Source organism: Saimiri boliviensis, chromosome 1 (assembly GCF_048565385.1).
Source record: "Saimiri boliviensis isolate mSaiBol1 chromosome 1, mSaiBol1.pri, whole genome shotgun sequence".
Taxonomy (NCBI): domain Eukaryota; kingdom Metazoa; phylum Chordata; class Mammalia; order Primates; family Cebidae; genus Saimiri; species Saimiri boliviensis.
Genome location: NC_133449.1, coordinates 238296991 through 238321507, shown reverse-complemented (window position 1 = coordinate 238321507; position 24517 = coordinate 238296991). Strand labels below are relative to the sequence as shown.

General features: G+C 42.9%; 1 protein-coding gene across 2 annotated transcripts; it reads left to right on the top strand.

Annotated features, from left to right (window-relative positions):
* Positions 1–829: 829 nt before the first annotated feature.
* CENPH (centromere protein H) lies at positions 830–24406 on the top strand. Of its 2 annotated transcripts, XM_074385180.1 has the most exons (10): positions 830–1054; positions 4626–4681; positions 8186–8234; positions 9238–9312; positions 9496–9594; positions 11211–11267; positions 17330–17393; positions 17738–17789; positions 22066–22229; positions 24135–24406. In XM_074385180.1, exons 1-10 carry the CDS (start codon positions 921–923, stop codon positions 24225–24227), a joined length of 843 nt encoding a protein of 280 aa, XP_074241281.1. In that variant the 5' UTR covers positions 830–920; the 3' UTR covers positions 24228–24406. The 2 variants fall into 2 exon arrangements, with proteins under 2 accessions (XP_074241281.1, XP_003925827.1); XM_003925778.3 differs by lacking the exon at positions 9496–9594.
* Positions 24407–24517: the final 111 nt, after the last annotated feature.

The window sequence follows — 24517 nt, the reverse complement described above, 5'->3', positions numbered from 1 at the left end:
TCGCTGTAAAAGAACTCTTGGATCTCTTGTTTAAAGAGGCTCAAGCTGCTGTGCTTGTGCGACAAGGGTAGTTAGTGTCCCTCACATAGCCGACGATAATAAAAAACTACAAATCAGTCATTTGTCCTTCATTTTCTCCATTCTCCCCGCTCACTACACAGCTAAGAAAGCTCAAAGGTACCTTGCAAACACTCAAAGCAGACACTTGAGGGCACCCAACTCTCAGTTACGAGGGGTGCCAGTCATAATGACAGAACGAAGTACCACTGAAAGAGACTGAAAGCGTGTGGATGTCTCCAGGCTGGAAGTCTGGGCTGGAAATGTCAGCAATGCCTCGTACTTGTGGCCCGTGGGTATCCCAGAACTTCAGAAACCACTGGTTTCTCCGCCAAACGAAGGATATGCACCCCATGGGCTCAGATCAAAAAACTCTTCTAAACAACCCTCTAATGTTTGTCTTTCACAGCCTGCCAGGCACACCCATCTTCAAAGGCAGCGGACGGAAAAGAAGTGCCAAGATGGAAGCACAAATGGCTGTCGCCGCGCTCCCCGCGTCCCAGCGCCAACGCCGAATGACCATTTAGGTCAGGAGATTTTTCCCCTCCAAGCTGCTGTTCCTGGGAGGTGTCCCAACGTCTCTGGTCCAGCCCCTAGCTCAGCCCTCCATACACCCGAAGTTTAACAAAAACTCGTCCAACTTTTTACCAGTGGTCTGCAACGATTTTCACCAGCAGAGGCTGGATGAAAGACTAGCGAGCGGTAAAACACGGCAACCAGAAAACCGGGCGGAAAGGGCGGGGCCCTGGGCGGAAGGGGCGGGGTTCTCAAGCCTTCTCCCGGCGTCCGTTTAGCGGCGGGAAAAGCGACCTCTTCGCAGTGGCCTTTTCCTGCTGAGTGGTAGCCTTTCCCTTCAGCCAGCAATGGAGGAGCAGCCCCAGAAGCAAGCTGCTGATCAGCCCGCGGACTCCGGAGGGGAAGGCGGGGCAGGCGGGCCGTCGCAGGTCGCCGGCGACCAGGCGGCGCGCAGCGAGGACCGCATGACCCTGCTACTCAGGTTGTTCCCTCTGGCTGCCTCAGCCGGAGCCAAGTGGGAGTCATGGGCCGGAGCTCCGCCCTTTGCTCAGAAGGACTTGGGTTCGAATTCACACTCGGTCACGTCTTGGCTCCGTGATTGCCTCATTCATTGAAACTCTTTATTCATCGGCGAAAAGGAGAGAAAAATGACACCCTGGTAGAGAGGCTATAGGGTTAAATGAGATTGTCTAGGAAAGTGTTGAGCACAGTGCCCCGGGCCCTTAGAAAGTCCTTAGAAGCTGTAATTTCTCCTGTTTCCCCCGCCTCACGCCCTGGGTCTCTGGTTTTCAGACGAGGTGAATGTCAGAGCTAAACTGGAAGGAAGGTGCCCCTACCATTTTTTTTTTTTTTGTAACTACGACCCCTTTGTAACCCAGAAGCTTTATTTGTTATTCTAAGGGTGGCTGAGAAAAAGGAGAATAGACCCAAAGTCAGGCAAGCAAGTTTTATTAACTTGCCGGGCTGCTGGGTAACAATCAGAAGAGGCAGCCCCGAGCTTACAAAACGAAGGGTTTATATGGGGCGAGAGGGGCATAGGGAGTTGCAGGGCTGAGGTCATCTATCCGGTGGTAACAGGCACAGAGATCGTTTGTCAAGTTGTAACAGACTCACAGTACATCATCCTATGACTTTTGTGGCGGCAGTTTTTTAAAAAAGAGAGAAACCCTATGAGTCAAACAAGAATATTCAAGTATAGATAATAAACATTTGTTTTCCCTGTCCTCCCTCGAGCTGCCCGGATGGCTGTAATCAGGCTTTGCTTAATTGTAGCACATCTGGCAGCCTTGGTGTGGCACCTCGGTAGTGGTTCAGGAATGCAGCGGCGGAGCAATCAGTGGGAGGGAAGGGGTCAGCTTACACGGAGGGCGTTTTCTGAGGCAGCTTGTCACTGTTGTTATATATTCTTCTAAGGGGACGATGTTTATACGTTTCCACTAAGCGGTTGCTGGAGATTCGATGAGAAGGGGTATGTCTTCTAAAGCAGTGAGCAGGCGAAGTTCCTGGACGAAATCTGCCCAACTGCCTATTTTTTTTTTTTTTTTTTTTTTTTTTTTTGAGACGGAGTTTCGCCCTTGTTACCCAGGCTGGAGTGCAATGGTGCAATCTCGGCTCACCGCAACCTCCGCCTCCTGGGTTCAGGCAATTCTCCTGCCTCAGCCTCCTGAGTAGCTGGGATTACAGGCACGTGCCACCATGCCCAGCTAATTTTTTGCACTTTTAGTAGAGACGGGGTTTCACCATGTTGACCAGGATGGTCTCGATCTCTCGACCTCGTGATCCACCCGCCTCGGCCTCCCACCAACTGCCTATTTTTGTGTGACTCAAGCTAAGAATAATTTTTGTGTTTGTTTAAGTGGTTGCAGGAAAAGATCATAAAAATATTTCATAATACATGAAATCGATTAGAAATTCAAATTGCAGTGTCCATAAAGTTTTATTGGAATACAACTTTCCTGCCACAAGGGTGGAATTGAGTAGCTAAAAGAGACCATGTGACTCACAAACCTTAAAAAATTTGCCATCAGCCCCTTTGCAGAAAAAAATTTTCAGTCCTTTTTTTTTTTTTTTTTTTTTTTTTGAGACGGAGTTTAGCTCTTGTTACCCAGGCTGGAGTGCAATGGCACGATCTCGGCTCACCGCAGCCTCCGCCTCCTGGGTTCAGGCAATTCTCCTGCCTCAGCCTCCTGAGTAGCTGGGATTACAGGCACGCGCCACCATGCCCAGCTAATTTTTTTTGTATTTTTAGTAGAGACGGGGTTTCACCATGTTGACCAGGATGGTCTCGATCTCTTGACCTCGTGATCCACCCGCCTCGGCCTCCCAAAGTGCTGGGATTACAGGCTTGAGCCACCGCGCCCGGGTTTCAGTCCTCTCTTCTATGTCATAACAAAGGTAGTTTCAAAACAATCATTTTGGGCCCAGCACGGTGGTTCACGCCTCTAACACTTTGGAAGGTGCAGGCGGACGGAACACCTGAAGTCAGGAGTTCAAGACCAGCCTGGCCAACCATGGCTAACATGGTGAAACCCTGTCTCTACTAAAAATACAAAACCTAGCCAGGCATGGTGGCGCACACCTGTAATCTCAGCTACTCGGGAGGCTGAGACAGGAGAATCACTTGAACCTGGGAGGTGGAGGTTGCAGTGAGCCAAGATTATGCCACTGCACTCCAGCCTGGGTGACAGAGCAACCTCATTACTTATCTGCTTGTCCCAGAAAATAAATAAACTCAAAAGGCAGTTTCAGAATTCTAAAACTGTCTTGCAAGTGTGAAATATTTTGTAAATACAATTTATTTGTGAGGCCGAGGTAGGCAGATCATGAGGTCAGGAGCTTGAGACCAGCCTAACCAAAATGGTGAAACCCCATCTCTACTAAAATTATAAAAATTAGCCAGGTGTGGTGGCAGGTGCCTGTAATCCCAGCTACTCAGGAGTCTGAGGTAGGAGAATTGCTTGAACCTGCGAGGCAGAGGTGCAGTGAGCTGAAGACTGTGCCTTTAAACTCCAGCCTGGGCAACAGTGAGACTTCGACTCAAAAAAAAAAAAAAGTAATAACTACCATTTTTTTCTTTTTTCTTTTTTTAATGTTTTGAAGAATGAAAAGATACCTATTTCTTTTTTATTGTCTTTTCCTCCTCACCCTTGCTGTCATCTTAAATTACCATTTGCTCATAGTTTTTCTACTTATGTATGATTTTAGATTAAAAGAACTGAAAAGCTATATGAATTACTAATCTAAGGATTAGTATCTTTGTTATTGTTATGTCTCTCCTGATAAAATCTGTGTTTATAAATAATTACACTGGTTTGGAGTTTAATCATTTTGGTCTATTTCTTCTTTGTATAGCATCCTAAGTTCAGTCTGGCCTATTAATAAAGTTAAAAGCCAGTTTTTTAAACCTTTCCTCATAGATACTATTTTTGCTTTTGGGTCGTCCTTTGAGGTCTTGAAGTTCTTTATGCCTATTTTATTTTATTATTATTTTATTTTTTATTTTTGAGATGGAGTCTCACTCTGTTGACCAGGCTGGAGTACAGTGGCGCAATCTTGGCTCACTGCAACCTCCGCCTCCCGGGTTCAAGCAATTCTCCTGCCTCAGCCTCCCAAGTAGCTGGTACTATAGATGCCTGCCACCACGGCCGGCTAATTTTGTGTGTGTGTGTGTGTGTGTGTGTGTGTGCGTTTTTTCTTTTTTTGGCTGTTTCCATCTTGAGCATTTGCAGCTGAATTTTTTTTTTTTTTTTTTTAGTAGTAGAGATGGGGGTTTCACCATTTTAGCCAGGATGGTCTCTCCATCTCCTGAACTGGTGATCCACCTGCCTCAGCCTCCCAAAGTGCTGGAATTATAGGCATAAGCCACTGCACCTGGCTGTTTATGCCCATTTTAAATAAAATGAGGGAAACTAGAAGTTTGTAATTCTTAGTTTAATTATTTATACTTATTTTCTTGTATCAGCTTCTGGAAAAGATGAGTTGGTTCATCATGTGGTAATGAGTAAAACCTCAGTCAATAAATAGGTGACTTTCTATTCTCTATCTGTTTTCAGGCTGAGAGCACAGACGAAACAACAACTCTTAGAATATAAATCAATGCTTGATGCAAGTAAGTATTTTCATTTTCAATAGGGTTTTTGTTTGTTTGTTTTCTGAGACAGGGTCTTGCTCTGTCATCCAGGCTGGAATGCAGTTGCACAGTCTCCGGCTTACTGCAACCTTAGCCTCCTGGGCTCCAGTAGTCCTCCCACCTTAGCCTCTGAAGTAGGTGGGACCACAGGCACATGCCACCGCACCCAGCTAATTTTTTGTATTTTTTGTAGAGACAGGGTTTTGCCATCACATCCAGCCTCAAGTAAGATTTTGATTTATCAAGGGAAAAGAAAATCAGTTTTATCAAAAATTATTTATATATGTCTAGTGTACCAAAACTGGTAAACAAGCATGCGGCATATTTATGAAGTGTAAGTATAATGAGGAAAACAATGGCATGATAAGAGGGAGGGGCTTCTTTACATAGAGATAGCTTCTCTAAGATGATTTTAGAGCTCAGATCCAAATGAGAAAAAAGAGTTTACATTCCTGTAGTCTTTGTTTTCTCTATATAGCTAATATCTTTTTTTTTTTTTTTTTTTTTTTGAGATGGAGTCTCACTCTGTCACCAGACTGGAGTGGAGGGGCGCATTCTCGGCTAACGGCAACCTCTGCCTCCCAGGTTCAAGCAATTCTCCTGCCTCAGCCTCCCAAGTAGCTGGGATTATAGGCTTGCGCCACCACACCCAGCTAATTTTTCTATTTTTAGTAGAGACGGGCTTTCACCATGTTGGCCAGGATGGTCTTGATTTCTTGACCTGGTGATCCGCCCTCCTTGGCCTCCCAAAGCGCTGGGATTACAGGTGTGAGCCACCGCACCTGGCCCAGCTAATACCATTTTTAAGGGATTATGACATCCAAAAACTTGGGGAGATTTAGTTAACATTGTAGAATTTCTATACCTAGGAGAAGACAGATGTATGGCAGGCCACAGGAAATTTAGTTGTAGCTTTTGAAAGAAGATGTTTATCTAAAATTGACTATCTGCACTTTTAGAGGTCAAGGCAGGAAGATCACTTGAAGCTAGGAGTCTGAGATTAGCCTGGGCAACAAAGTGATACCTCGTCCCTACAAAAATAAAAAAATTTAGCCGGATGTGGTGATACGTACCTATAGTCCATCTGGTACTCACTGCAGCCTCCAACTCCTGGGCTCAAGTGATTGAACCACTGTACTGGACTCCACTCCACTGGGTGATAGAGTGAGACTGTCAAGCAATCAATAGATAGAGAAATAAGTATTGATTATTTTACTATTAAAAAAATATATATATATATTACTGAGACTTCATTGGTTAAAGGATTGTTTTTTACAGCATAGGCATCTATTTTAAGGTAAAATTTGATGAGTTTTGACAGATGTCTAAATCTGTATCATCATTACCATAATCATGATACAGAACATTTTCGTCTGAGCATGGTGAATCAATCTGTAATCCCAGCACTTTGGGAGGCCAAGGTGAGAGAATTGCTTGAGCCCAGGGCAACCAGCCTAGGCAATTTAGCAAGACCCCATCTTTACAAAAAATAAAAAACAAATTGGCCGGGTATGGTGCTACGCACCTGTAGTCCCACCCAGCTGAGGTAGGAGGATTGTTTGAGCCTGGGATATCAAGGCTGCAGTGAGCCAAGATCACAACCATTGCACTCCATCCAGCCTGGGTGACAGAAGGAAACCCTGTCTCCAAAAAACTAAGATACAGGGTGCTGTAATTCCAGCACTTTGGGAGGCTGAGGCAGGCGGATCATGAGGTCAGGAGATCAAGACCATCCTGGCTAACACGGTGAAACCCTGTCTCTACCGAAAATACAAAAAATTAGATGGGCATGGTGGTGGGTGCCTGTAGTCCCAGCTATTCACGAGGCTGAGACAGGAGAATCACTTGAACTCGAGAGGCGGAGGTTGCAGTGAGCTGAGATCATGCCACTGCATTCCAGCCTGGGCGACAGCAGAGCAAGACTCCGTCTCAAAAAAAAAAGAAAAAGATATAGAACATTGGCCGGGCGCAGTGGCTCAAGCCTGTAATCCCAGCACTTTGGGAGGCCGAGGCGGGTGGATCACGAGGTCGAGAGATCGAGACCATCCTGGTCAACAAGGTGAAACCCCGTCTCTACTAAAAATACAAAAAGTTAGCTGGGCATGGTGGTGCGTGCCTGTAATCCCAGCTACTCAGGAGGCTGAGGCAGGAGAATTGCCTGAACCCAGGAGGCGGAGGTTGCGGTGAGCCGAGATCGCGCCATTGCACTCCAGCCTGGGTAACAAGAGCGAAACTCCGTCTAAAAAAAAAAAAAAAAAAAAAAGATATAGAACATTTTCATACCAAAATAATCCCGTGTGCCACTTCACAGTCAGTCCCCACCCTTTCCTCCAGCAACCACCAATTTGATTTCTGTTACTGTAGAATTGTCTTCTAGAGTTGTGCTATCCAGTATGGTAACTACTAGCCACATATGGCTTTTTTTTAAATTTTTTATTTAAAAGACAGAGTCTTTATCTTGTTGCTGAGGCTGGAATATAATGGCCCGATCTCAGCTCACTGCAAACTCCACCTCCCGAGTTCACGGGATTCTCCTGCCTCAGCCTCCCAAGTAGCTGGGATTACAGGCACACACCACCACACATGGCTAATTTCTTGTATTTTTAGTAGAGATGGGGTTTCACCATGTTTGCCAGGCTGGTCTCTTAACTCCTGACATCAGGTGATCCACCACCTCGGCCTCCCAAAGTGTTGGGATTACAGGTGTGAGCCACCGTGCGTGGCCACATGTGTGGCTTTTCAAAGCTAATTAAAATTAAATAAAATTTAAAATTAGGTGCATATCAAATGCTCAGTAGCCACATGTGGCTAGTGGTTACCCTATGGGATAGCATAGATATGAAGCCTTTCCATCATCACAGCAAGTTCTGGGCTTTTTTTCTGTTCCATTAAGGTATTTGTTGATCCTTACACAAGTACCACATTGTCTTTGTGGGGTGTTTTTTTTTTGTTTTTTTTTTTTTTGAGACTGTCTCGCTCTGCCACCCAGGCGAATGCAGTAGCAAGATCTTGGCTCACTGCAACCTCCACCTCCTGGGCTCAAGCAATCCTCCCGACTCAGCCTCCCAAGTAGCTGGGACTACAGGCATGTGCCATCATGCCTGGCTAATTTTTAGCAGAGACAGAGTTCCACTGTGTCGCCCAGGCTGGTCTCAAACTCCTGGACTCAAGCAATGTGGTTGGTTAGTCATCATTGTCCTGGACTCAAGCAATATAGTTAGTCATCATTGAGATGGGTAGTAAATGTAAAATACAAACAGAATAAAAGTGAAATATTTTGTTAATAATGTTAAATTGACTACACATTGAAAATTTTGGCTCTATTGGGTTAAATAAGTATATTAAAATTAAATTTCACTGTTTTTCTTCTAATGTAAAAATGACATTTTAAATGATGTTTTTGCCCTTCTGGCTTACATTATATTCCTTTTGGATGGCATTGTTCTAAAATGTTAGTAACTTCAAAAAATTATTTATTTGCAGGTGAAGAAAAAACTCCAGAACAAATTATGCAAGAAAAGCAAATCGAAGTGTATGTTATATTTTAAAATTTTGTTTATGGTCTTTACTAAGATTTAATCATATTTTCTATTATTTCATTGTTGTTAGAGATGGAGTCTATCACACAGGCTGGAGTGCAGTGGTGTGATCATAGTTCATAGAAGCCACAACCTCCTGGGTTCTAGGGAACCTCTGGCCTCAGCCTTCTGAGTAGCTGGAACTACAGGCTTATTGTACCATACCCAGCTTTTTTTTTTTTTTTTAAATATTTTGGGGTTGAATGCCTGTAATCCCAGCACTTTGGGAAGCTGAGGTGGATAGATCACCTGAGGTCAGGAGTTCAAGACCAGCCTGACCAACATGGAGAAACCCCGTCTCTACTAAAAATATAAAATTGGCAAGGCTTGGTGACGCATGCCTGTAATCCCAGCTACTCGGGAGTCTAAGGCAGAATTACTTGAACCTGGGAGGTGGAGGTTGCAGTGAGCCGAGATCGCACCATTGCACTCCAGCCTGGGCAACAAGAGCGAAACTCTGTCTCAAAAAATATGTATATATATATATTTTATAGAGATTGGGGCCTCACTTCGTGCCCAGGCTGTTCTCAAACTCCTGGCCTCAAGAGATCCTCCACCTTGGCCTCCCAAAGTTCTGGGATTGTAGGCAAGAGCCACTGAGCCTGGTCATAATCTCATTTTCTATGCTATAACATTGTCTTTCTTTTTCCTTTCCTTTATTTTTCCAAGTAATTTGTGATGAATATATTGGGAAATTGTTAATTTGGGATGGAGATTTATATGTACACAAATTATCACATTAGAACTTTCCGGCCTCCCTTTTTACAAGATACTGAGTCAAGTAGCTCAGGGGCATTAGTTTACCAAGTGTGTAAATACACATTGGTATAGTGAGCCTGTAGAACACTTTTATTTACATAAATGTGTTTTACATTTTTCAAGGGCTTGCTTTATACATTTATTTCAATGTCTTTTTCTGATACTGCTGAAATTCTTTTGCTCATGTTTCTTTGATAGTAAAATTGAAGACCTGGAAAAAGAAATTGAAGAGGCGAAAATTGCTTTTGAGATAAAACAGCTTGCAATTGACAGGTAATCATTACATTTTAAATGTAAGCATTGTAAACTGAAAGCAAAATGGATATAAGGGCAAAGTGGAGGGAATCTTTTAACTGGGCTAAATGACTTAGTCAAGCACAATGATGATTAGATAATGGTCATACAAATATTTTATTAATATTATTTTTTTGAGATGGAATCTTGCTCTTTTGCCAGGCTGGAGTACAATGGTGTGATCTTGGCTTACTGCAACCTCTGTCTCCTGGATTCAAGCGATTCCCCTTGCCTCAGCCTCCTGAGTAGCTGGGACTACAGGTGTGCCCCACCACAGCCGGCTAATTTTTTGTATTTTAGTAGAGACAGGATTTCACCATGGCCAGAATGGTCTCGATCTCCTGACCTCATGATCCACCCGCCTTGACCTCCCAAATTACTGGGATTACAGGCTTAAGCCACAGCGCCCAGCCTAATATTATTATTAATATTATTTATTTATTTATTTATTTATTTATTTATTTTGAGACAGAGTTTCGCTCGTTACCCAGGCTGGAGTGCAATGGCACGATCTTGGCTCATTGCAACCTCCGCCTCCTGGGTTCAGGCAATTCTCCTGCCTCAACCTCCTGAGTAGCTGAGATTACAGGCACGCGCCACCATGCCCAGCTAATTTTTTTGTATTTTTAGTAGAGACGAAATTTCACCATGTTGACCAGGATGGTCTCAATCTCTTGACCTCGTGATCCACCCGCCTTGGCCTCCCAAAGTGCTGGGATTACAGGCGTGAGCCACCGCGCCCAGCTTATTATTATTTTTTTAAGTTGACAAGGTCTTACTCTTGCCCAGGCTGGAGTAAAGTGACATGATCACTGCTCCCTGTGGCCTCAACCTCCCAGGCTCAAGTGATCCTCCTGCCTCAGCCCCTGGAGCAGCTGGGACTGCTCCAGAGGCATGCACAACCATGCTTGGCTAATTTTTTTTATTTTTTATAGATACAGGGTCTCACTATGCCCAGGCTGGTCTTGAACTCCTAGGCTCAAGCAATCTTCTTGCCTCACCCTCCCCAAAATGCTGGGATTATAGGTGTAAGCTACCAAGCCCAACTTGGTCACAAAAATTTTGAGCCCTGAGAGAAAATTTGCATTACAGACTCCCCTCAATTTGCTGTGGGTTTAGGTACTGATAAACTAATTGTAAGTTGAAAATACAGTAAGTGAAAAATGCATTTAATACACCTAATCTGGCTGGGCACCGTGGCTCGTGCCTATAATCCCAGCACTTTGGGCGGCCAAGGCATGTAGATCACCTGAGATCAGGTGTTCAAGACCAGCCTGGCCAACATGGTGAAACCCTGTCTCTACTAAAAATACAAAAGTTAGCTGGGTGTGGTGTCACATGCCTGTAATCCCAGCTACTAGGGAGGCTGAGGCAGGAGAATCCCTTAAACCCAGGAGGCAGAGGTTGCAGTGAACTGAGATTGCACCCCTCCACTCCATCCTGGGTGACAGAGCAAGACTCCCTCTCAAAAAAAAAAAAAAAAAAAAAGACTGTTTTAAAGTCTATAGTCATATATGGTTTTATATTCCCTAAGTCCTTTCATTTTAGGCCCATCCTGATATTTTTAGTGCCTTAATGCTTCCACTGGCTTTGCACGAAGGTAGATGGTTTAGAGAACTCATTCAGCTTAGGCCAGATTTCAGATTTACCTGGCTTCTCATTCTGGTGTTGTATACACCCATGCAACAGCCCTATCCATCTTGGTGTTATTTTATATTTCTATGTTTTATTTCTCAAAATATTTCCCATATAATAATATTTTAAAACCTATTTCTGTTTTATGTATATTTGAATCAATCTTTGTCATGTTTTGAATTTTTTTAATATACCACAAATGTTATCCATGTTTTATAATGCAAGCTTTTTTTCTCTCATAGGATAAGACTTTCAACTGCACTTAAAAAAAACCTGGAGAAAATTAGCACAGAGTCTAGGTATGATTTTTTTTTTCCTCTGGATTCAATAAGGATGGTATCTGCATAGTGACTTATAGTTTTGTGAATTTTTAAAATCATTATTGCCAACTATCTTTATCTGGGGAATAAAAAAAAGTGATGACATTGTTGTAGGCCCTCCCCAGAATTACAGCAACTTTTATAGTACTAATGATATTTTGTTCCATAGGGATTGTAACTGTACGAAGCAGAAGAGTTTATCCAGAAGGTCGGAAAAATTTAAGGAAAGCTTTGAAAGTTCATTTTCTTCAATATTTACTATAAACCAGGAACAGGGCTATTTCATTTAATCCATCAAAACCCAGTGAGATAGGAAGCATACTCCTCAGTTTTTATTGGTAGAAATGAGTTTGTTAGATCAAACAATTTCCCAAGGGATATGATGTAAAGACTAGTAGGTCAGGTCATCTGTATCCTGGTATCTGGCCTCAGAGGTCTTACCTATCATTTTATTTCCCAAAGCTCTTGTGATAATATATCCCCTTCCCTTGAGCACCAGAAAAGTTCCAAGATAGGTCGAGGTACTTTTTTTTTTTTTTTTTGAGACAGAGTCTGCTCTGTCACCCAGGCTGAAGTGCAGCTCACTGCAACCTCCACCTCTCACGTTCAAGCGATTCGCATGCCTCAGCCTCCTGAATAGCTGGGATTACAGGTGCCTGCCACAATGCCCAGGTAATTTTTATGTTTTTAGGAGACAGGGTTTCACCGTTGGCCAGGCTGGTTGCATCTAGGCACTTCTATCTTAAGTGTTTTAGCCCACACTGATACACGTTTTCCCTATATTCCAGCTAAATCCAGATTACATAAATCCAAAAATCTGAATTTGAGCATTCATAATTCTTGCTCTTCCATAAATATTACAGAGGCTCATGCCTGTAATCCCACCACTTTGGGAGCCTAAGGCAGGAGGATAGCTTGAGCCCAGGCATTTGAGATCAGCCTGTGCAACATAGGGAGGCCTCATCTCTACAAAAAAAATTTTTTTTTGTTTCTTTGTTTTTGGTTTCTTTTGTTTTTGAAACGGAATCTTGCTCTGTCGCCCAGGCTAGAGTGCAGTGGCACGATCTCGGCTTGCTGCAACCTCAGCCTCCTGGGTCCAAGCATTTCTCCTGCCTCAGCCTCCTGAGTAGCTAGGATTATAGGTGCCGCCACTACACCTGGCTAATTTTGGTATTTTATTGGTAGAGATGGGGTTTCACTATCTTCACCAGGCTGGTCTTGAACTCCTGACCTTGTGATCCACCCTTCTTGGTCTCCCAAAGTTCTGGGTTTGCATGCGTGAGCCACTGCACCCGACATCTACAAAAATTTTTTTTAAATTAGCCAGGTGAGGCCAGGCACGGTGGCTCACACTTGCAATCCCAGCACTTTGGGAGGCCGAGTTGGGCAGATCATGAGGTCAGGAGTTCGAGACCAGCCTGACCAATATGGTGAAACCCTGTTTCTACTAAAAATATAAAAATTAGCCAGGCATGGTGGCAGGTGCCTGTAATCCCAGCTACTAGGGAGGCTGAGGCAGGAGAATCTCTTGAACCCAGAAGGCAGAGGTTGGGTGAGCTGAGACCGCTCCATTGTACTCGAGCTTGGACGACAGAGCAAGACTTCAGCTCAAATAACTAAATAAATAAATAAGCCAGGCATGGTAGAGCTGTCTGTAGTCCTAGCTACTCCAGAGGTGGAGGCGGGAAGAAGGATCAGCCTCCTGCCTTGATCCTAGGAGGTCATGGGGCTACAGTAAGCTGTGATCTCACCACTGCACCTTAGCCTGGGCAATAGTGAAATCCCATCTCAAAAAAAAAAAAAAAAAAATACTGTTGAGTTAAAGGTGTGAGGTGCAGGACAACAGGACAGATTTATCATATTGTCACTGAAATGTCAGAGATTTGGTCTAGGCCCTGTTGCTTGCCACATAGAAATGTAATCACTGATGTGAGTATTGTCAGGAAGAAGGCTTTATTTGGGTACTGTAGCCAAGGAGAGGGGAGATCAGTCTCATCTCCTAGATGTACTAAAATTAAGGGGGTGTTTTGTTTTTTTGAGACAGGGCCTTACTCTGTTGTTCAAGCTGAAGTGCAGTGGTGTGATGATGACTCACTACAACCTCGATCTCCCAGGTTCAATCAAGCGATCAGCCTTCCACATAGCTGGGACTACAGGTGTCAACCACCATGCCTGGCTAATTTTTTTATTTTTTGCAGAGATGGGATTTTGCCATGTTGCCCAGGCTGGTCCTGAATTCAAAGTGATCCACCTGCATGTTGGCCTCCCAAAGTGCTGGGATTACAGGCATGAACCACCACACCCTGCCAAATTAAGGGTTTATATAGCAGGGAAGATATGTAACCATGTATGGGAAAACAGGAATTCGGGAGGGTAAGGAAGAGGAGTTAGTCAATAGGAAGCAGGTAGTTGGTGAGACAGTCATGATGGGTGAGGGGTCTGGTGTCTCATTGTTCAGAGGGGGTAATCTTGTAAGTTTCAGTACCTTGATACTGTCTGGGAGGCCTGATGGTTGGTTTCCTGAGAAAGGAATTCAGATAAGATAATTGTAACTTTCTCAAGTTTTAAGACTGGAAGGATCAGTTTTTATATTCATTAAAAAGAAACCATAAACATCAATTCTGTGGGACAATTGGGCCAGTTTCACTGTTGACACCAAAATACAATAAAATAGTAAAATAAAACTTAATAGTACCCAATCAGAATTTTACTTAAATTTGTTTTTGCAAAAGGCCGGGCGCGGTGGCTCAAGCCTGTAATCCCAGCACTTTGGGAGGCCGAGGCGGGTGGATCACAAGGTCAAGAGATCGAGACCATCCCAGTCAACATGGTGAAACCCCGTCTCTACTAAAAATACAAAACATTAGCTGGGCATGGTGGCGCGTGCCTGTAATCCCAGGTACTCAGGAGGCTGAGGCAGGAGAACTGCCTGAACCCAGGAGGCGGAGGTTGCGGTGAGCCGAGATCGCGCTATTGCACTCCAGCCTGGGTAACAAGAGTGAAACTCCGTCTCAAAAAAAAAAAAAAAAAAAAAAAAAATTTTTTTTTGCTTAATAATAAAATAAAATTTAAGCATACCCAATCAGAAACCGATAACTAGAGATGTTCCACTTTAACCAATCAATTACATTTTCTTATTTTTTTGGAGACAGAGTCTTGCTCTGTTGCCCAGGCTGGAATGCAGTGGCATGATCTCAGCTCACTGTAACCTCTACCTCCCAGGTTCAAGCAATTCTCCTGCCTCAGCCTCCCAAGTAGTTGGGATTACAGGAGTGTGCCACCATGCCCAGCTAATTTTTTTTGTATTTTTAGTAGAGATGGGGTTTCACCATGTTGGCCAGGCTGGTCTCCAACTCCTGACCTCATGATCCACCCACCTCAGCCACCCAAGTGCTGGGATTACAGGCATGAGCCACCACGCCAGGCTCTAACCAACCAATTATATTTTCTTTCTTTCTTTTTTTTTTTTTTTTTAAATAAAGATGGGGTTTCACCATGATGGTCAGGCTGGTCTTGAACTCCTGACCTCAGGTGATCCACCCACCTCAGCCTCCCAAAGTGCTAGGATTACAGGCTTGAGCCACCGGGCCCAGTCAGTTTTCTTTCTTTTTTTTTTTTTTTGGAGACGGAGTTTCGCTCTTGTTACCCAGGCTGGAGTGCAATGGCGCGATCTCGGCTCACCGCAACCTCCTGGGTTCAGGCAATTCTCCTGCCTCAGCCTCCTGAGTAGCTGGGATTACAGGCACGCGCCACCATGCCCAGCTAATTTTTTGTATTTTTAGTAGAGATGGGGTTTCACCATGTTGACCAGGATGGTCTCGATCTCTTGACCTCGTGATCCACCCGCCTCGGCCTCCCATAGTGCTGGGATTACAGGCTTGAGCCACCGCGCCCGGCCAGTTTTCTTTCTTTTATGAACACCTTATAAAAGCTTAATCACTCACCTCCCACAGTGGAGCACTAAACAGCTTACAATCCTGTTCTGCCAGATGCATGAATTGTCTGCTCAAATAAACCTGTTATATTTTAATATGCCTAAGTTTATCTTTTAAGACAACCAAATACAGCTGTAAATCGTAGAAAAATGAATTCAGCTCTCCTAGGTTTGTGCAGATTCCCCTTTGGACCTTCCCAGTTAGTTGCTTCTATAGTGTTTTTCACACCGGGCTGACTATCAGATTAATGTCTATTATAATGATCTCATTGTTGGTTCTATCCCAGACTTTCTGAATGGTCATGTTGTTGGTTCTATCCCAAACTTTCTGAATGCTGAATTAGCATCAGTTATTGGATAGAACCAACAACGTGATCATTATATTTTTCCTCTTCTTCAAAGAGGAAAGAATCTAGTGGAGGAGAAAAATAAATCCACAGTCATACTGTAGTGCAGTAACGAATGTGAACCAGAGTTATGCACAGGGTGGAATAAAGGGGTAAAGTAATTACCTAGATCAAGTAGTTTGGTATGGCTGGAGAATACTTTTATTTTATTTTACATTCCTGGCACGTGGCATAGTTCTTGAGAGCATGTACTAAGTACTCAAAAATATTTGTTGAAGAAATAGAGTTAAAAAGCAGTTTATTCTCTGAAACTATCTGAAAAAAAAAGAAAAAATAAATAAAAATGATACACTAGAATATGCTGAGTGCATAAGCAAAAAAAAAAAAAAAAAAAACTATTCTGTTTGCTGCAATAATGGTGGATACATGTCATTATACATATGTTAAATCTCAGAGAATGGGCGGGTCCTCAGTGGCTCATGTCTATAATCCTAACACTTTGGGAGGCCAAAGAGGGAGGAGTGCTTCAACCCTGGAATTTCATACCAGTCTGGGCAACATAGGGTGACCCCATTTCTACAAAAAAATTTAAAAATTAGTGGGACATGGTAGTGTATACCTATAATCCCAGCTGCTTTGGAGGCTGAGGCAGGACAATTGCTTGAGCCCAGGAGGTTGAGGCTACAGGAAACTGTGATTGTGCCACTGCACTGCAGCCTGGGTGGCAGAGTGAGACCCTGTCACAAAAAAACAAACCCATAGAATATACACAAGCAAGACTGAACCCTGATGTAAAATCCAGACTTTGGGTAACAATGACGTGTCGATACAGGTTTGTTGATTGTAACAAATGTGCCACTTTGGTAGCAGATGTTGATGATGGGAGAGGCTATGCATGTGTCAGGTAGGGTATATATGAGAAATCTCTGTACCTTCCACTCAGTTTTGCTGTGAAAATAAAATTACTCTAAAAAATAAATTCAAAACAAAAGCAGCTTGTTAGGAAGTTATTAGGGTGCTTCCTCTCTAAATATGAAATTTTTAGAAACGTTCCCACATTTTTTTTTTTTTTTTTTTTTTTGAGACAGAGTTTCACTCTTGTTACCCAGGCTGGAGTGCAATGGCGCGATCTCGGCTCACCGCAACCTCCGCCTCCCGGGTTCAGGCAATTCTCCTGCCTCAGCCTCCTGAGTAGCTGGGATTACAGGCACGCGCCACAATGCCCAGCTAATTTTTTGTATTTTTTTTTTAGTAGAGACGGGGTTTCACCATGTTGACCCGGATGGTCTCGATCTCTTGACCTCGTGATCCACCCACCTCGGCCTCCCAAAGTGCTGGGATTACAGGCTTGAGCCACCGCACCCGGCCAATTTTTTGTATTTTTAGTAGAGACGGGGTTTCACCATGTTGACCAGGATGGTCTCGATCTTTTGACCTCATGATCCACCCGCCTCGGCCTCCCAAAGTGCTGGGATTACAGGCTTGAGCCACCGCGCCCGGCCTATGTTCCCACATTTTTAAATTTGGTATTCTTTTGTCTGTGACCATTTTTCTAGGGAAATGCATCTCTAATTTTCACAGCAATTTATTTTACATCAAACTTTTCCAGATTTATTTTCTTAAACTGACTTTCTATCCAAATGTATGGTGGAGATAATGAAAGTAAGTTTTCACTCATTGATTACTTCATTAATGGCAGTTACTATTTTTAACTAAGGTATAAATAAACTTAATAAATCATCTTTTTGTTTCCTTTTCAGTGTGCTCATGGATAACATGAAACACCTATTAAAGCTAAATAAATTAGTAATGAAATTACAGCAGGTAAACTTACACATTAGGCTGCTTATGCATTCCCATGATTTCACTCTCAACTTCTTGCTGATAACTATTGTGTATGATTAAATAGGATTATCCAAAGGGAATGCTATGATTGGAATTCACTGTCCTTAAGTTCTCTCTTTTTTTCAAAATTCTATTATTTCTGACTAATGTTGAACATTATCTACTTATAATTTAAGCCACTGTCTTCCTTTTGTTGTGTAGAAAAAAAAGAAAACAGGAACTTTAAATAACTAAGGCTAATAGATAAAACTCAGTGATTTAAGTATTACAGGTTTGTCCTTACACATAGTAATGTGCTTTAACTTTTTTATTTTTAATAACAGGAATCTTGGGATTTAGAGGAAAAACTGCTTGATACTAGAAAGAAGAGATTGCGTATGTAGAACACTTTTTTTTTGGCAGAACATATTTTGCTTACTTTATAGATTAATAAGGCCATATTTCTTAGCCACTGAGAAATTTCCTAATTTCTAACTTTCAAATTTCTTAAAATTTTTGATATGGCAGTTTAAAAAGTAGAATGTAAAATACATTTTGCTCTATTTATTCTCATTGTTTTAGAACTTATTTCTTTTTTTTTTTTTTTTTTCTTGAGACTTGAGCTTCACTCTGTTGCCAGGCTAGAGTGCAGTGGTGCAATCTTAGCTCACTGCAGCCTCTGCCTCTCGGAGTCAAGGGATTTTCCTCCTTCAGCCTCCTGAGTAGCTGGGACTACAGGCGTGTGCCACCAGGCCCAGCTAATTTTTGTATTTTTAGTAGAGATGGGGTTTTACCACGTTGGTCAGGATGGTCTTGATCTCCTGATGTTGTCATCTGCCTACCTCGGCCTCCCAAAGTGCTGGGATTACAGGTGTGAGCCACCACACCTGGCCTGTTTTATTTGTTTGTTTATTTGTTTTTTGAGAGTCTTGCTCTGTCACCCAGGTGGAGTGCAATCTTGCTCTGTCACCCAGGTGGAGTGCAGTGGTGTGCTATCTCAGCTCACTACAACCTCCACCTCCCTGGTTCGAGTGATTCTTACGTCTTAGCCTCCTGAGTAGCTGGAGGCTACAGACATCCACCATCACACCCAACTAATTTTTGTATTTTTATTTTTAAAAAACATTTTTAATTTTTTTTTTTTTGAGACAGAGTCTCACTCTGTCACCCAGGCTGGAGTGCACTGGCATGATCTTGCTCACTGCAACTTCCACCTCCCAGGTTCAAGTGATTCTCATGCCTCAACCTCCAGAGTAGCTGAGATTACAGGCGTGAGCCACCATACCTGGCTAGTTTTTATTTTTTTTTAGTAGAGATGGGGTTTCACTATGTTGGCCAGGCTGGTCTTGAACTCCTGACCTCAGATAATCCACCACCCTCGGCCTCCCAAAGTGCTGGGATTACAGGCGTGAGCCACCACTCCATGCCTCATTGTTTTAGAACTTTAAATCACAAAATTAATCCATTCTCAGCAGGGGAAAAATAAAATGATATGTAATGAAAAAGTCATGCGTCTTTTCTACATGGTGACAGTTTGGTATTTATCATTCTAGACTTTTCCATGTCCATGTAAACATTTATATATACATAATTTCTAAATGATCAAAGGATATGTATGGATCTACAGCCTTTTCACTTAATTTATCATGACATGAGATGATTTTTTGCACTGAAACAATTGAAATGTTTATTTCAAAAGCAATACATACTCTAGAAAATTTGGAAACAAAAGTATACTTTGGAAAAGTTAAATTTTTAAATTTTACATCAGTAGATAATCAGTCTTCAGGCTTTTCTCTTTTTCTTTTCTTTTTTGGTGAGAAAGGATCTTGCTCTGTCACCCAAGCTGGAGTACAATGGCATGATCACAGTTCATTGCAGCTTCAAACTCCTGGGCTCAGCCTACCAAGTAGCTGGGAATACAAGTGCAGTCCACCATGCCCAGCTAACTTTTGTGGTTTTTTTGGCATAGAATCTCCCTGTGTTACTCGGGTTTATCTTGAACTTCTGCCCTAAATGAACCTCCTGCCTTGGCCTCCCAAAGTACTAGGATTACAGGCATGAGCTACTGCACTTGGCCAGTATTTCTTTTTTTTTTTTTTTTTTTTTTTTTTGAAACAGTGTTACTCTGTTGCCCAGGCTGGAGTCCAGTGGTACATTCTTGGCTCACTGCAACCTCCATCTCCTGGGTTCAAGCCATTCTTCTACGCTGGCCTTCCAAGTAGCTGGGATTACAAGTGCACCACCACCATGCCTGGCTAATTTTTGTATTTTTAGTAGAGACAGAGTTTCACCACATTGGCCAGGCTGGTCTCAAACTCCTCACCTCGGGTGATCTGCCCGCCTCAGCCTTCCAAAGTGCTGGGATTATAGGCATGAGCCACTGCACCCTGCCTCCTTGTTTTTTGAGACTGGGTCTTATTCTCTTGCTCAGGCTGGAGTGCAGTGGCATGCTAATAGCTCACTACAGCCTTACAACCCCTCCTGGGCTCAAGCTATCTTTCCACTTCAGCATCCCTAGTAGTTGGGACTACAGGCGCATGCCACCACACCTGGCTAATTGTTTTCTTATGTAGATTTATTATTTTTTTCTGTAGAGATGGGGTTTTACCATGTTGCCCAGGCCGGTATAGCACTCCTGGGCTCAGGTGATCCACCCACCTTGGCCTCCCAAAGTGGTGGGATTACAGATGTGAGCCACTCTGCCCAACCAGATTTGTTTTTTTGAGACAAGTTTTCACTCTTGTTGCCCATACTGCAGTGCAATGGGGCAATTTTCTGCCCACCACCTCTGCCTCCCGTGTTCAAGTGATTTTCCTGCCTCAGCCTCCTGAGTAGCTGGGATTACAGGCATGCACCATGACACCAGGCTAATTTTGTCTTTTTAGTAGAGACTGGGTTTCTCCATGTTGGTCAGGCTGGACTCGAACTCCAGACCTTAGGTGATCCGCCTGCCTCAGCCTCCCAGAGTGCTGGGATTACAGGCTTGAGCCACCGCGCCCGGCCTTGTTTTTCTTTTAAGACGGAGTTTCTCTCTTGTCACCCAGGCTGGAGTGCAGTGGTGCGATTTCGGCTCACTGCAACCTCCACCTCCCAGGTTCAAGTAATTCTCATACCTCAGCCTCCTGAGTAGCTGAGATTATAGGTGCCCATCACCATGCCCAGCCAATTTTTATATTTTTAGTAGAGATGGGGTTGCACAATGTTGGCCAGATTGGTTTCCAGCTCCTGACCTCAGGTGATCCACCCACCTTAAGACTCCCAACGTGCTGGGATTACAGGCATGAGCCACCACACCCAGCCCAAATCTGTTTTTTTCAAATATTATGTAGATTTGCCTGTTAGCAAATAATCTCAGAGTCAGTAATAGTATTGGGCATCTTGTCTAATCCCCCAGCATTTTTTTTTTTTTTTTTTTTAAGTAGAATCAGGGTCTTGTCCAAGCTAGTCTTGAACTTCTGGATTTAAGTGATCCTCCTGCCTTCCAAAGTGTTGGGATTATAAAAATGAGCCACCCATGCCGGGCGCGGTGGCTCAAGCCTGTAATCCCAGCACTTTGGGAGGCCGAGGCGGGTGGATCACGAGGTCGAGAGATGAAGACCATCCTGGTCAACATGGTGAAACCCCGTCTCTACTAAAAATACAAAAAATTAGCTGGGCATGGTGGCGCGTGCCTGTAATCCCAGCTACTCAGGAGGCTGAGGCAGGAGAATTGCCTGAACCCAGGAGGCGGAGGTTGCGGTGAGCCGAGATCGCGCCATTGCACTCCAGCCTGGGTAACAAGAGCAAAAAACTCTGTCTCAAAAAAAAAAAAAAAAAAAAAATGAGCCACCCGTGCTTGGGCTATACTTTTTTGATGTTTCATTTTCTCCATTGTATTCCAGCCTTCTTGAATACATTGATGTTGAAGAACAGGCCCCTGAAATACATATATTTATATTTTCAAGTAGTTTAATTCTTAGACTATTTCCAGAAATACAAAAATGGGTGATGATGTTTCTCCCTGGAGAGGGGAATCTTAGTTTTCTTTTCTTTTTTTTCCTGAGATGGGAGTTTCACTTTTGACTTTTGTTGCCCAGGCTGGAGTGCAATGGTGTGATCTCGGCTAACTGTAACCTCCGCCTCCTGCCGGAGTGATTCTCCTGCCTCAGCCTCCCAAGTAGCTGGTATTACAGATGCCCACCACCACTCCCAGCTACTTTTTGTATTTTTAGTAGAGATGGGGTTTCACCATGTTGGCCAGGCTGTTCTCAAACTCCTGACTTAAGGTGATCTGTCCGCCTTGGCCTCCCAAAGTGCTGGGATTACAGGTGTGAGCCACCATACCTGGCCAAAAATATTTCTTTATATATATTTCCTACCTAGTTTGGCAACCCAGAATAAGCACTCATTACATGATGCCACTTGAAACATCTGTAGATAGCTGTTGTTGTCATACATAAATACCTGGAATATGTCACTAAGGGCATTGCTAAATACAAAATTAAAATATTGTTATTTTGCATCAGGGAAGTTGTTTTTGGATCAGAATAAAATTGCAACCTAAATTGCTGCTTAGTAAAATTTTTCTCTTGACTAAAATAACCAGGAAGTGATCTGCTTCATGATTTTTCAAGATCCTTGTTTGTAGAGGTATCATATATGGTATATTATTTTATTTTTTACCTAACAGAATTAAAACAAGCTTCAGAAAGTAAGCTTTTAGAAATACAGTCTGAAAAGAACAAACAGAAGATTGATTTGAACTGTATGGAAAACTCAGAGAGTATAAAGATCATACGACAAAACCTACAGATGGAGATAAAAATTACTACAGTTATTCAACATGTGTTCCAGGTAACATTTATATAAACTAATAAGGAAGGTAAATAACTTTTTTTTTTTTTTGAGATGGAGTTTCACTTTTGTCACCCAGGCTGCAGTGAAACGGCACGTTCTCAGCTCACTGCAACCTCTGCCTCCCAAGTTCAAGCAATTCTCCTGTCTCAACCTCCCAAGTAGCTGGGATTGTAGGTACCCTTTACCAGGCCCAGCTAATTTTAGTATTTTTTGTAGAGACAGGGTTTCACCATGTTGGCCAGGCTGGTCTCAAACTCCTCACCTCAAGTGACCCGCCCCCCTTAGCCTTCCAAGGTGCTGGGATTACAGGTGTGTGCCACCATACCTGGCCAACTTTTTGATGATGCTATTATACAATACTGACTTAACTTTCAGCTAGTTTTTGATCCTGATGAAATAATTCAGTGTTTAATTTTGGTCTATTTACATATATCTGGAATTTGTATATACTTAATGTTTACGGTCTTGATTTGTTTTTTCTTTTTTCAGACAGTGTTACTCTGTAGCCCAAGGCTGGAATGCAGTGGCATGATCTCAGCTCACTGCAACCTCCGTCTCCTGGGTTCAAGCAATTCTCCTGCCTCAGCCTCCTGAGCAGCTGGGATTATCCTGCCACCACATCTGGCTAATTTTTGAGACCAGCCTGGCAACACAGTGAAACTCTGTCTCTACTAAAATACAAAAATACAGCTAGTTTTGATACTAATGAAATAATTCAATGTTTAATTTTGGTCTGTTTACATATATATGGAATTTGTATATTGCTAATGTTTAAGGTCTTGATTTTTTTTCTTTTTTCAGACAGAGTCTTACTCTGTAGCCCAGGCTGGAGTTTTGCCACGTTGGCCAGACTGGTCTCGAACTTGTGACCTCAGGTGATGCACCCGGCTCGGCTTCCCAAACTGCCAGGATTACAGAGTTGAGCCACTACACCCAGCACACTCCAAGTATTTTTTTTTTTTGAGACGGAGTTTCGCTCTTGTTACCCAGGCTGGAGTGCAATGGCGCGATCTCGGCTCACCGCAACCTCTGCCTCCTGGGTTCAGGCAATTCTCCTGTCTCAGCCTTCTGAGTAGCTGGGATTATAGGCGTGCACCATCATGCCCAGCTAATTTTTTGTATTTTTAGTAGAGGCGGGGTTTCACCATGTTGACCAGGATGGTCTCGATCTCTTGACCTCGTGATCCACCCGCCTTGGCCTCCCAAAGTGCTGGGATTACAAGCTTGAGCCACCGCGCCCGGCCCACTCCAAGTATTTTTAACAAGTAAAACCTATTCATAGAAACTGATGAGGCAGTTATAAATAATAAAAAAGAATTATTTTTTTCTTCAGAGAATAAAGTGAGAGCATAAAAAATATTGTAAGCATTGTAAATATTCCCTAACATGGAGATCAAGGCTAAACCCATGCTAAAAGTGGAAGTGAAAATAGAAGAATATGGCTGGGTGAGGTGGCTCACGGCTGTAATCCCAGCACTTTGGTAGGCCGAGGTGGGCAAATCATGAGGTCAGGAGATCAAGAGCAGCCTGGCCAAGAGACCAGCCTGGCCGATATGGTGAAATCCCGTCTACTAAAAATACAAAAATCAGCTGAGTGTGATGGCAGGTGCCTGTTATCCCAGCTACTCAGGAGGCTGAAACAGGGTGCTTGAACCCAGGAGGCGGAGGTTGCAGTAAGCTGAAGATATGCCATTGCACTTTATCCTGGGTGACAGAGCAAGACTCTGACTCAAAAAAAAAGAAAATAGAAGAACGTATTACTGTTTTTTTCTTATGATCACAAAGCTACACACCTAATAAATGTTAATTATTTGATAAGATTAGTGAAAATTATATTTTAAATCTTGTTAAATTTTTAAAGTACTTATAACTTTTAAAACTTTTTTTTTTTTTTTTTTACAGAACCTTATTTTGGGGAGTAAAGTCAATTGGGCAGAGGATTCTGCCCTTAAGGAAATTGTTCTGCAGCTTGAAAAGAACGTCGACATGATGTAATAAGAATTCATTTCTGACATAGTTTACATTTCTGGCAGTCCCAACTTTTATTTGGAATATTTTTATGCATTTGTTTGTCAACTGTAATTTTAGAATATCCATAGTATTTGCAGTTGTGGTTAGTTATTTGCAGTGGGATTGAAAAAAGTGACTTTTTAAAATATATATATCTATATTTAGTTTGCTTTTTTTTTTTTTTTTTGAGACAGAGTCTGGCTCCACTGCCCAGACTAGAGTGCAGTGGTGCGATCTTGGCTCACTGCTACCTCTGCCTCCCAGGTTCAAGCAAT

What these genes read in the sequence shown, in the direction of transcription:
- CENPH (XM_074385180.1), top strand. Translation starts at nt 921, where the DNA reads ATGGAGGAGCAGCCCCAGAAGCAAGCTGCTGATCAGCCCGCGGACTCC. An exon ending in TAAATCAATGCTTGATGCAA is followed by an intron (nt 4,682 to 8,185) that starts GTAAGTATTTTC and finishes ATTTATTTGCAG; the next exon opens with GTGAAGAAAAAACTCCAGAA. An exon ending in TAGTAATGAAATTACAGCAG is followed by an intron (nt 17,394 to 17,737) that starts GTAAACTTACAC and finishes TTTTAATAACAG; the next exon opens with GAATCTTGGGATTTAGAGGA.